The 12,297-nt window shown below is 33.7% G+C and overlaps 1 protein-coding gene across 1 annotated transcript in view; it reads right to left on the reverse strand.

Annotated features, from left to right (window-relative positions):
* Positions 1–3,606: 3,606 nt before the first annotated feature.
* Positions 3,607–12,297, reverse strand: part of HSPA14 (heat shock protein family A (Hsp70) member 14) — a 27,974-nt gene continuing 19,283 nt past the window's right edge. The window contains exons 11-14 of the mRNA XM_011359598.2: positions 7,346–7,558; positions 6,764–6,937; positions 4,766–4,836; positions 3,607–3,827 (exon numbers count right to left, since the gene is read on the reverse strand). Coding sequence (XP_011357900.1) covers positions 3,749–3,827; positions 4,766–4,836; positions 6,764–6,937; positions 7,346–7,558 — 537 coding nt within the window. The 3' untranslated portion in view covers positions 3,607–3,748. The remainder of the gene's footprint in view (positions 3,828–4,765; positions 4,837–6,763; positions 6,938–7,345; positions 7,559–12,297) is intronic.

Genomic DNA, 12,297 nt, shown 5'->3' on the forward strand with positions numbered 1-12,297 from the left:
TCTAGCAGGACAGCTCCAGGAGCTTCTCGCGCATCTCCATCCCCACCCCGCACCCATCCATTCTTTACACCTCACCCGTGGTGACTGTTCTAAACATTCTAAAGCAGAAATCTTAGAAGAGTAAATCGCAAAAACTTCAGTAGAAAGCAGTTTGGCATCTACCGAGGATTTAAAAAAAAATTTATGTAAGAAATTACAAAAACACTTTAAAGCATCATGTATAAATTTGAAATATTGGAAATAAACATTTAATAAACACAATATTGGAAATAAACACTGAATTCTACTTGAATTTGTTTCATTCCATTATGAAATACTGTCTTACCCTTACAGATTTTTATGAAGCCTTTAGTGTCATGGGGGAAGTGCTTAATATGTTAAGCAGAACAAACAAAAACCTGTAAAATACAGTTTCAGCTGTAAGAAAAAAAATGTATAGGAAGATAAATTCTCTGGGGAGTGTGTTCCTTTTTGACTTCTCACTTTTACAAATTTAACTATTTTCTATAATGAGCATCTTGTCGCCTGCAGGAGTGATCCTAGGAAAGACTGAGAAAATGTAGGCATTTTTTAGGCAAAGAGAACAATTGACCAAAATCCTGGGGATAGGAAGCAGGGAATATTCGGGGAAGTTAACGAATTAGAATAGGAGGAAATGAGCACTGAGGCTTGAGAAGTGGACAGGAACCACCATATTACAAGGGGCTTCTATATGATGGGGTTGGATAGGGCCTTTTATTCTTTATTATCAAGGGGATGAGGGGAGGGGACTTGGATAGACCCTCATCTCCTTCCCAGGGCTTCTCTCCAACACCCCTCCCACTGTGCTCACCGGCACTCCTATGTTTTTACAGCACCCCCATGACCGTCGGTTATTACTCATTTCTTTCTTGATTTGCCTTCTACCTCACTGGCCACTCTTCACCTTTTTTTGCCTCCTTCTTCTATCCAACCTACATGCTGGGCTCTGCAGGACTTGGCCCCGAGACATTCCTCTTATGCTCTCCCTAAGTGACTGAACTCAGTTCCCATGGATTTAAATATCTTTATGCTTAAATCTTCTGTCTCTGGCTTTGACCCCTGCCCTGAATTCGACTTAAATATCCAGTGCCTAGTTGACATATCCACTTAGGTGTTGCACAAACACCTCAAACTGAACATGCTCATAAAAGTACCTTTGAGGTTTGCCTCCAGACCTGGTCCTCCCCACACACCTTCTCATCTCAACACACAGGCACCATCATCTACTCGTGTTCAAGAAGGAAACCAAGGCGTCATCTTGATTCACCGTCTCCTCATTTTCAAATTAATACCATCAGCAAGTCATGTCAATAGTATGTCCAAAATATACCTTGATTCTGCCTCTTTCTCCATCGCTGCTATTACCTTAGTACGGGGCATCAGTTCTCAACTGGAGTCCTGCAAAAGCCTGCCTACCTGCTTTCACTGGCACGATTACTCCCCTCCGATTCACTTTCTACACAGCTGCAAGAGTGACCTTAAAACATGAAGTAGAACATTTCCTTCTTCTGCTTCAAATACTTCCCAATGGATCTAGAATAAAACCCACACCCTCCAATGGCCTACATGGCCTTATGCGATTAGAATCCTGCCTCCCTAACCTTACTTTGTGCCAATCTCCCCTTCGCTCACTATTCTCTAGGACTTTTTTCACTCATTCAGAAATCTTTTATTGCATATCTCTTATGTACTGTACAATGTGCTGGGAATATAACAATGAACAAGCAAAAGACACTGTCCTCACAGAAGTTATATCTCAGTGGGAGGAGCAGATAAACAAGATCATTTGGGTCTCAGCTTAAATGTCACTTCTTCACAGGCCTTTCCTGATTACCCTATCTATCTAAAGAGGTACCTCCTGTCTGCCATTCTCTCTTTTTTGCTCTCTTAAACAAACATCGAAATCTGCAGTTGTCTGTTTTTTAGGGTCTTGATCGATTTCAGTAAGAATTTATAGAATGACTGTATTAGACTCTTACAAATCAACTGTTTCCTTCATTTTTCTAGTCTTGAATCCCACTAATTTCAGGAGTAGATTAGGCCTTGTCTCTTCAATATACATCACTGTGGCTACTATCTAGAGCAGCAACTCTCAAAGTAGGGTATAGGCATCCCAAGACTTCTCAGGGGGCTCCTAAATTCAAAACTATTTTTATAATAATACCAAGATGTTATCTGCCTTCTTTACACTCCTCTCATGAGTGTACAGCAAAGTTTCCCAGAGGATACACAACTTGGATATGCAAACAAAATGAATGAAGAAGCAGATACCAGAACAGAGCTATCTTCCTAAGCCAGATATTACAGATTTGAAAAAATATAAAACAATTCCACCCTTGCAACAAATTTGTTTTTGAAGTTATTTTCCATAAAAATGTTACATATGTTAGCACAATTTTTTATTATTATTTAAAAGTGATGGTTAAAGATCTCTGTTTTAATTTCTCTGTGGGAAATAATATATATATATCACCATTACAAAAAAAAAAAAAACCTCTTAAAAAAAAACTCTTCCGGGTCTCAATAATTTTTAAGAGTGTAAAGGAGTCCTGAGACTAAACATTTTGAGGATCTTGGTAAATCATGGCTATAAATGAAGAGGGAAATCAAAAGTCACCGAGAGACATACAGTGTCCTCAAGGGAAAAATAAAGAACTATGCTTCTACCCCACAATTTTTTTCATAAAGAACACTGAAAACATGATTCCTGGAGGACTATGGAATGTCTGCTCTTCCATTTAAATAAATGTTCTTCAATAGAAAGAGTACTGGAAGCCACCGGAAATGTGAATTTAACCAAAATAATGCACATAATGTGCTTAGAATAGTAAGCAATCACAAAAAATTACGTTTACAAAAAAGCACCTGAATATTAGTTCAAAATTCACTGTTCATTTCTTGAGAGGCTTTGGATAAATTATTTAACTTCTCTGAATCTACTTCCACATCAAGAACACGGGCAGATTAGTCGCCTTGTTTTATTTAGAGAATAAGCTTTTTCATTAGTAACCCACTGACGATCTCAATGCCCTAGACAATGTTTTCTCATGAAAAGAATGTGGCTAGCTTTCTCTTTAAAAAAAAAAAAAAATCTTTTATTTTCAAGAGAAAACCATGTTTGTATCAGGGAAAAATCAAACTAAACAAAAATGTAAAAAAAAAAAAAAAGTAAAAGCAGCGCCCCTACACTTTCCTTCCACAAAAGAAGCCGCTGTTGGAGTTTGCCATTTAGCCTTCCAGATGTTTTTCCTGTGTCACACAAACAGCTACTACACACAACTGCTGAGTTTATGAGTCTATCTTTTCTTTCAATTAAAAATGGTATCTTACTTTGTACATGGTTCGGAAATTTTTTTTTCATTTAATATCAAGGACTTTTAAATTGTTCTCTTAATCATCTAATAAGAATAAAAGAATTCTTAAAATTAGAAGTTATAGAAACAAAAAAATTTTAAGAACACAATGTTAAATTCCCAGTAAAATTTCCTCCAATCGACTCAAACTAATTTTAAATAGCTTCATGATACAAAAAGTTCCTTATATTTCTCTTGATAATGATTCATCTTAAAGGGACAACAAAAAAGGTTGCAATATTTATAATATATTGTAGTTTAATAGAAACATAGGTTACACAGTTCAAAAGTATTTTAATATAAACATCACTTATAAACAAAACCAAATAATGTGGACATTCTAGTTCTAAAACATTCATGGTTTCTCTAAAACACTAAGATGCCACCTCAATAGTGATCGCTTCACATTTTCCAGTCTCTTGATCTGTGCACGTCACATGTAAAGATCCATCCCTAAACAAACAAAAAATAACAATTCCTGAGCTCATTTTAAAAAAAATAGAAAGTCCTTAAGGAATTACTTGAGGACTCTGAGTAAACAAGAGATAATTTTAATTTTTGAAAAAAGAGTATTAAAAGAAGCATAACTTCAGTGTCTTTAAATACTATATTATACTGTATATATATACTATACTATACTATACTATACTATACTATACTATACTATACTATACTATACTATACTATACTATAATTAGGTAATTGTTCTTAAAAATTTCTTCCTAGACCACTGAGACAAAAGTTGTTTTCCTTGGAAACCCATGATGATAAAGATCTTAGGTGTAAGCCTTTATTCAAGCTCAAGATGCATCATGCTTTTTTCAAGCCCAGGCCAAGACAAACCTACCCCAATAAATTCCATATTCTTGCTAAATGGTTTATGATATGAATTGTCCTGAATGTTAACTTAGATATAATTTAGATAGAACTCCAAGACATAGTGTTATGGATGAACTGTTGTTAGGGAAATTGTAATAGCTAGATTTAGGTAGTAATTTATTTCCTAGAAATTTTCTGTAGCAATATTGAAACAAAGTTATCCTTTTATAGGACAAATAATATCAATTATGTAAACCTTAGAAAATTATTTAAAATTGAGAAAAATTATATCCTAAACTTTCATGAGCCAGTTTTTTAGGTTAACTATATCCAAAATAATTAAAGATATCATAAAAAATTCAGAATGCAAATGACTTGAGATATATATATATTTTTTTTGTAAAATATAGTAGTTCTGTGGGGCAACAATGTAAATCACTGATAAAATCTTTGTAAGTTTTTACTAAAAAGATTTTCCCAGAATGACAATGGGTGAAGAATCCATAAACTGACAAAAAAGGTTAAGTCTCAAAGTGAATTTTCTTAACATCAGAAGTAGTTTAATTTTGTACCTTTTCATGGTAAGAACAGCTAATATGTCGCGTAACCCATTTTCTTTTTTATCTAAATCCTGGAGTATAACCTGTGTATGCAAAAATAATACAAAGATGATTCAGTACTTTGACATATTAATAAACTGATGCATCAATTATACCAATAGACCAAATCCTACTTATTACTGAAATAAACCTTTTAAAATAGGGCAGTTTTCAATTCTGCTACCAGTTATCAGAATTCAGAGAGGATTAAACTTTCTTAACTATGAAATGAAATTTTCCTACAGAAGGAGGTCATGTAAGATACTTGTCTGTCTTAAATGTCATGTCCTAGATTAAAATGATTATTTCTACGAAGTACTGTTTGTCTCAGAAAATAAAGACTGCTTTTCTTTTTGATAATTAAGCCATTACCAGTAACATGTAAATTACATTTTGGCAATCTTTTTTTATGTACTTTTAAAAATTCAAACATTTTAAATATACTTGGAAAACCTATTCAAAAGAAACGTGGCAAATTCTTTTGTACAGGTAAGATTACATTTGTAAGAGATACTAATGCATTTACTATGAAAGTCCCCAGTTTCCCAAAGAAAAGTATAACAATAAACCAAGTTTGGCAGTAACTTTTCAGATATCAATTTTATGACCTTAGGCAAGGCACTAAGTACCTAGCTTTCCTCATTTGTAAAATGAGGAGGTTAGAAAGGATGGGTTCTCTAAAAGATTCTCTTCCAAATTCAGTGCTATGTGACTAAGTCTTCTCTTGGCATCTGCAAGTTAGGACATAGTGATAGTACTATGAAAAGTAATACATATACTAGATAGAAAAGCTAAGGGAATATATAGCACTGCCACCTGAAGTTAGACATCTGGTGCATAGAAAAGAGCTTCTACAGTAACACACCAGAGAAACATCTGGAGGAGATTTTGAAAGCTTTACTAGCTGAGGGGGCCCTATTCTGGTAGGCTTCTAAGATGTTAAGTATATAATGTATGTGTGTGTTTTCATTATTCTGTTGTTGAAATTATAAAACATATATAAAGCTAAAGATATTATACATTCTCCTTTGTTACCTACATTTGTTTTATTTTTACTATAAAAGTAATTCACGCTCATGTCCTGTGCTGTTTATAACAAATCTGTTACAGTGTTAAAAAGTTAAAAAAGACACCTCTCTTGGTGCCTTCAAACCTACCCACTGTTAAGGTTCCCGACATGGTTCAAGTAACTTGTAGATGTTTTCTGTATCCAGGTATGGATATCTAAATACACACAACTAATCAAACATCTCTCTCACACAGACCCATGCTCACAATCTTTTTATTTAAAAACAAATATCATACTGTAAATGTGGTTCTGCAGTCCTTGTGTGCATATTTTAATGTAACTATATTTCTTGGGCATGCTTCTAAGCCAATAACATGGCTCCCCTCGCTCTTTTTAAAAGGATGCAGAGGACCATATAGTATGAAATATGCATGTGCTATTTTAAAAAGCAAACTTATTCTGTATCAGAGACAGCATGGCTTTATGGCAAGAGTATGAGTCAAGGAGTAAAACCTGAGGACAAATCAAGTCAATCAAGAAAATAACAAGGCATTTACTACCATAAGTTTGTTTCCTAATCATCTATAAAACACACATAATGTCTATCTCATGGCATTTTGAGATTATGTTTGTAAAGTACCTAGTACAGCACCTGGCATTTAGCAAACAAAAAAATGTTATTTCCTCTGCCACACACCTTATCACCAAGGATGGTCAAGAACTCAAAGAGAAAGAATATACATACAGTTTGTATTTTTTTATTTTCCCGTAACTCTTTCAAATTAAAATCGCCTATTTCTGCTTTCTTATGAAAATGAATAAGTAAAAGTAATCCACTCATAAAAATGTGTTAGACATCCCACATACATTTTATATTAATTGACATTAAACTGAGACAAATTCAGAGGAAAAAGCTAAACAGTTTCATGTGACTAATTCATAGTCCAATTTTACGTACTCACCTGTGCAAACTTGTTTTCTCCTTTTGCAGAGTTTTTCCCCTCAGACTCATAGAGTTCGAGGCATACTGAAGATATACTTCCAGGGGCTTGTAATGTGTGTTGTCTTCGAGCTGGCAAAGGGGTCCCTGATGGAAACAGTACTGTGAAACTGTTGGCTCCTGATTCATCGACTCCCTAATAAGCAGGAAAATAATAAGCATATCCTTTGATATTGATCGTTCCAATTTTTAAAAATTCACTCCTATTATAAATGTAATATATCCCTTGCTGATACTTTTTGGAAACTACAGATAAGCAAAGAGAAGAAAATGAAAATGATCCTTACTCTCAACCCACTTTATTTAAACAGAAATTGAAACATATATCTATCTATATTAGAAACTTATGATTAAAGTTACAGTTATTAAGAAATTAGTGATAAATACTAAAAGAATACAAAAACTCATGAAAAGTAAAATTATAATTATAAATTAAAAATTTCTACCAGTATACAGTTTCATTGTAAAAGCATGGCATGTATAAAATCTTACGACATTAAATCTATACCACTTTTATGAAAAAGTAAAGAAAAGCTAAACATACTTTAACTAAAATATCTTTGGCTGAACACTCTATCTTAAGAGAATCTTCTACTAAAAGGTTTTCTTTCCCAATAAGAATTCCTGCTTCTATAGCTGCACCAATGGGGATAACCTCATCAGGAGGGATCGAATTCAGAAGCTCAACGGCTGGGAAAAGGTCTTTAATCAGTTGCTGCAGCCTTGGAATTCGAGAGGACCCTCCACAAAGGACAACCTAGAAAATAAAAATCATTTTCAGTTTTTACTTTTAGAACAATGGCTGTTTCTCAAAATTAAATGTAATAGGCTGATCCATCTTCATCGCATGTAATGGTAAGATATAAGAAACCCCACTTTAATGTACTATTTTATGTTATACCTACCATATAAATATATATACGAATCATTATTTCTGAAGAACTTCATATAAAATTGTTCCTTTATGAGCTTGTCCACACAGAATTAGTGCTCCAACTTTTATGGCTGCCATCCAAGAGATGGGCCCCCAAATCACCTAGCTCAGATCACCAACAGGCTTGTATTCATGAGTCCCACAGGACAATACATAGCAAACAAAGAAGCAGTTTTTAAATGGGCAAAGGAGCATCTCCTTTGGCTACATACCAGGAAAAAGACTCCAAACCAAAGCAATCTTGAGAAAGAACAAAGCTAGAGGCATCATACTTCTTGATTTCAAACTATACGACAAACTATTATAATCAAAATACTACGGTACTGACATAAAAACAGACACACAGATCAATGCAACAGAAAGAAATAAGAAATAAACTCGTGCACATATGGTCAATTAATTTTCAACAAAGGAGCCAGGAATATACAGCGGAGAAAGGACAGTCTCTTTAATAAACGGTGTAGGAAAAACTGGAGAGTCAGAAGCAAAACTTGAAGTGACACCCAAAATCTTAAAGCTCCTAGAAGAAAACAGGGTAATCTCTTTGACATTGGTCTTGGCAATGATTTTTTGGATTTGACGCCCAAAGCAAAAATCAATGAGTGGGACTGTGTCAAACTAGAAAATTTCTGTACAGCAAAGGAAATCATCAACAAAATGAAAAGGCAACCTATGAAATGGGAGAAAATATCTGCAAATCACATATACGAAAAAGGGTTAATATTCAAAATATACAAGAAACCCATAAACTCAACAGCAAAAAAAAAAAAAAAACACAAACAAGTCAAAAATAAAACAAACAAACAACAAAGAAAACACCCAATTAAAAAATGGGCAAAGGACCTGAATAGACATTTGCAGGAACACATACATGTAGCCAGCAGGTACATGAAAAGGTGTTGCACATCACTAATTATCAGGCAAATGCAAATCAAAACCACGATGAGATGTCACCCTGTACCTGTTAGGATCTCTACTATTAAAAAGATGAGACAATAAATGTTGATGACGATGTAGAGAAAAGGGAACCTTTGTGCACTGTTGGTGGGAATGTAAAATGGTACAGCCACTATGGAAAACAGTATGGAAATTCCTCAAGAATTTAAAAATTGAATTACCATATGAACCAGCACCCCCATTTCTGGGTATATACCCAAAGGAAACGAAATCATTATTTCAAAGAGATATTTGTTCTCTCATGTTCACTGCAGCATTATTCACAATAGCCAAGGTATGGAAACATTCTATGTCTGTTGACAGATGAATGGATTGAGAAAATCTGGTACATATATACAATGCATTATTATTCAGCTGAAAAAAAGAAGGAAATCTTGCCATTTGCAACAACATGAATGGAGACCATTATGCTAAGTGAAATATACCATACGGAGAAAAAGACAAATATTGCATGGTATCACTTATATGTAGAATCTAAAAAGAAAAAAAAAGTTGAACTTATAGAAACAGATAGTGGAAAAGTGGTTGGGGCTAGGTAGTGGGTAGTGAGGCTGGTAAAAGGATACAAAGTTTCAGTTGTAAGATGAATAAGGTCTGAGGACCTAATGTATAGCATAGAGACTACAGTTGATAATACTGTATTATACAATTAAGAGACTAGAACTTAAGAGTTTTCACCCACCTCAAAGGTAAATATATGAGGTGATAGATGTATTAACTAACTTGATGGTGGGAATCTTTTCATAATGTATATGAAATCTCATGCTGTACACTTTTTAATAATTTTATTGGTCAACTACACTTCAATAAAGCTGAATGGAACAAAACTGCTCCTTTATAAATACCTTAATTTCCTCATTAATTCATACATTTAACACTTAAAACTCCATAAGTATTCAGAATATCGAATAAATAGGTAACCCAAGAAGGGAAACCATCAATAATCATTTATTCCACAGTCTTTTTATGGATGCTCTAAAAGCTCAGGGAAAAGGATCAGAGGATGAAAACTAGGCCTTTTTAAAATTAGGTGTGAAATGACAGGGGCACCACATTAATCTCAGGTGAGGGTAGGAGAACTATCAGCTGATGGATACAAAGAAAAAAAGAAAAGCAGGTTGGCTTGGCCAAGTTCCCCAAAAGGTCCATTTTAGAGGTTAGTGAAAAGTCTTCTCTAAAATTTTATGATCCTACATAAACACCATGAGTATAAAAATGTAGATTCTATGGCTTTTCAAATTTCTCATATTTAAAATCAATAAGCTTTATTAAGAAACAATAAGTGGCATTATGCAAAAAGAAAAAAAAAGAAAAAAACAATAGCAACCCTGGAAAATCTTGGCTTTTGGTAATTTCATTTAAAAGGGTAAAAATTACAAATAGTGTGTTACTATTAAGGCTGACAGTAAACAGCAAGTTTTAAATAAATTACTTAAGCAGCTAGTCTTAGTATGAAATTTCTTTTGCAAATTTAAATTTTAATAGAACAGACGTATTCCAAACATAAATAACTGTTCTTACTAAGGGCTTTTCAACTACAATTTTCACAGTTATTTCATAAAACAATCAAAACACCTCAAGTGCTTCAGTTTTAAAAAATATGAATCTAAACAACAAAGAGGAAAATAAAAAATATTACAGATTATTCTTAAAAGAAAATAATAAAATCTATCAAAGTTTGGAATAAAACCAAAGCTATTAATAAGTAAAATCACAGCTAATTTATTAGGGAAAATCATTAAATGAAATAAATGAATTAGCATTCAATATTAGGAATTTAGAAAAATAAAGAAAGTGTCCTGTAAAAGTTTGAAGAAATAAAGAGAAAAGCAGAAATAAACCTATTAGAAATCAAAAAACACAACTTGAAAAAAAATCTAAGTAAGTTTTTTGGGAGTGGTAGTGGCAGGAATTGGAGAAAAAAATAAAACAAATATCTGTCAAACCTAGGAAAGGAAAAAACAGGGAAATTAGCCCATTTTAATTTAAACTTCTTTATACTTTAAAATTTTAGTATCAAGATATATAAAATTAAAAATTGTAAGAACATTATGCAAGGTTGTATGTTAAAAATTTAAGAAATCATTATGAAACAGGTCTTTAAAATTCTCAAATTCAAAATTGAAGCAACTTGTGAAAGATAAAATACTTCAAAAATTAGTCTCAGACAAAATCTGTTTATAGGTAAATTCTTTAGAATTCTTGAGGAACAGAGATTTTCTATGCATTATGCACTAATGTGGAATATTTAAAAGGATGAAAAGGTATTAAATTCATTTTAGAAGCACCTGGCACTCAGGAACAAAACAATAAAAACACCCATAAAACAAAACCCTGCGGACCAGAGGTTGCAAAGTAGCGACTTGCAATTTATATCAGGCATGAATTTGTTTTATTGCTCCACCTGGTGTTATTAAAAGTTCTGAATTAGTTACCAACATTTAAACATTAAAAATTTTCATTGAAAGTTCCTATCTGGAGAGTCCTTTAAAAAGTCACAGGCTCCAACAGCAGTGCTTGCATCTCTGAAAGGCAGTGACCAGCAGGCGGGCAGCAGCGGTCCGCTTTGGACTAGGACAGCTCCTGTCGGTGGCAGGCCCCCCCATGACCTGTTTTGGCTCTGACGGGACCAAGTGGGCACTTGCATTTATAATCACACTTGTGCTCTTGCTCTTCTCACAGCAAAGAGTTCAGTGTGAAAAATTTTTAAATCTCTACACCCATCACTTAGTCTCGTAGGAGAATGAAAGAAAGACCAATAGGACTGTGTGTTTCAAGAAAAATGGTAGGGAACATGTCTTTTTAGAAGAATGCAATGGTACAGTGAATCTGCTGCTCTACATGGCTGCTAGGCAGCTTACTTGTGGTGCAGTGCTTAAGACATACATATATATTTTTACATGCAAAGTGGACTTTTCCTCCTATCTGTAGGAATAATCCCAGCTTCAGTGCATCAGATGTGACAGATAAAACATCTTCGGAATGACATCATATTCCATGTAAATATTACCAATACCTCTATCCCTGTAAAGGATTTGATTTGCTCATTCCTAGAGATTTTATGTAAGAAGATGAAAAGAGTAATTCTAAAGAAAGAAAATTTTAAAAATTGCAATGTTAGTAATGAAGGGCTACACCTACTTAAATAGTTTTTTGGTTTCTTTTTTGGTGAACAAATTGGTGATAAATATTAAAAGTCTTAAAATTTGGGATTTTACTCCCAAAATTAATTTAGGAAATTAAAGATGTTCACAAAGCCACTAGACTGCTGTTTATAAAACTAAAATAACCTATACATTCAATATCAAGAATTGGTTTTATGAATTATGGTACATCAATGCAATGAAAAACTATGCAGCTATTAAAATATAGTTGTAGCATCTGGGAGCCTGGTTAAAATGAAGGGATTAATCACATCAATTTATCTATGTGCCCTTCCATGAGCCCACTCAACAGACAGTAAAGGGACTTAAGAAGATATAAATGTACAAGAGCAAAGTAAATGGAAGAGAGATTTTGAGTATAAGATTTCAGCAAATTTTGGAAGCCGGAGAGAGGTAATTATCTGTAAAGCAGATGAAGCTGTACTTGGGTAGGAAGGCACA

The sequence above is a fragment of the Pteropus vampyrus genome, unplaced genomic scaffold, assembly GCF_000151845.1.
Source record: "Pteropus vampyrus isolate Shadow unplaced genomic scaffold, Pvam_2.0 Scaffold49, whole genome shotgun sequence".
Taxonomy (NCBI): Eukaryota; Metazoa; Chordata; class Mammalia; order Chiroptera; family Pteropodidae; genus Pteropus; species Pteropus vampyrus.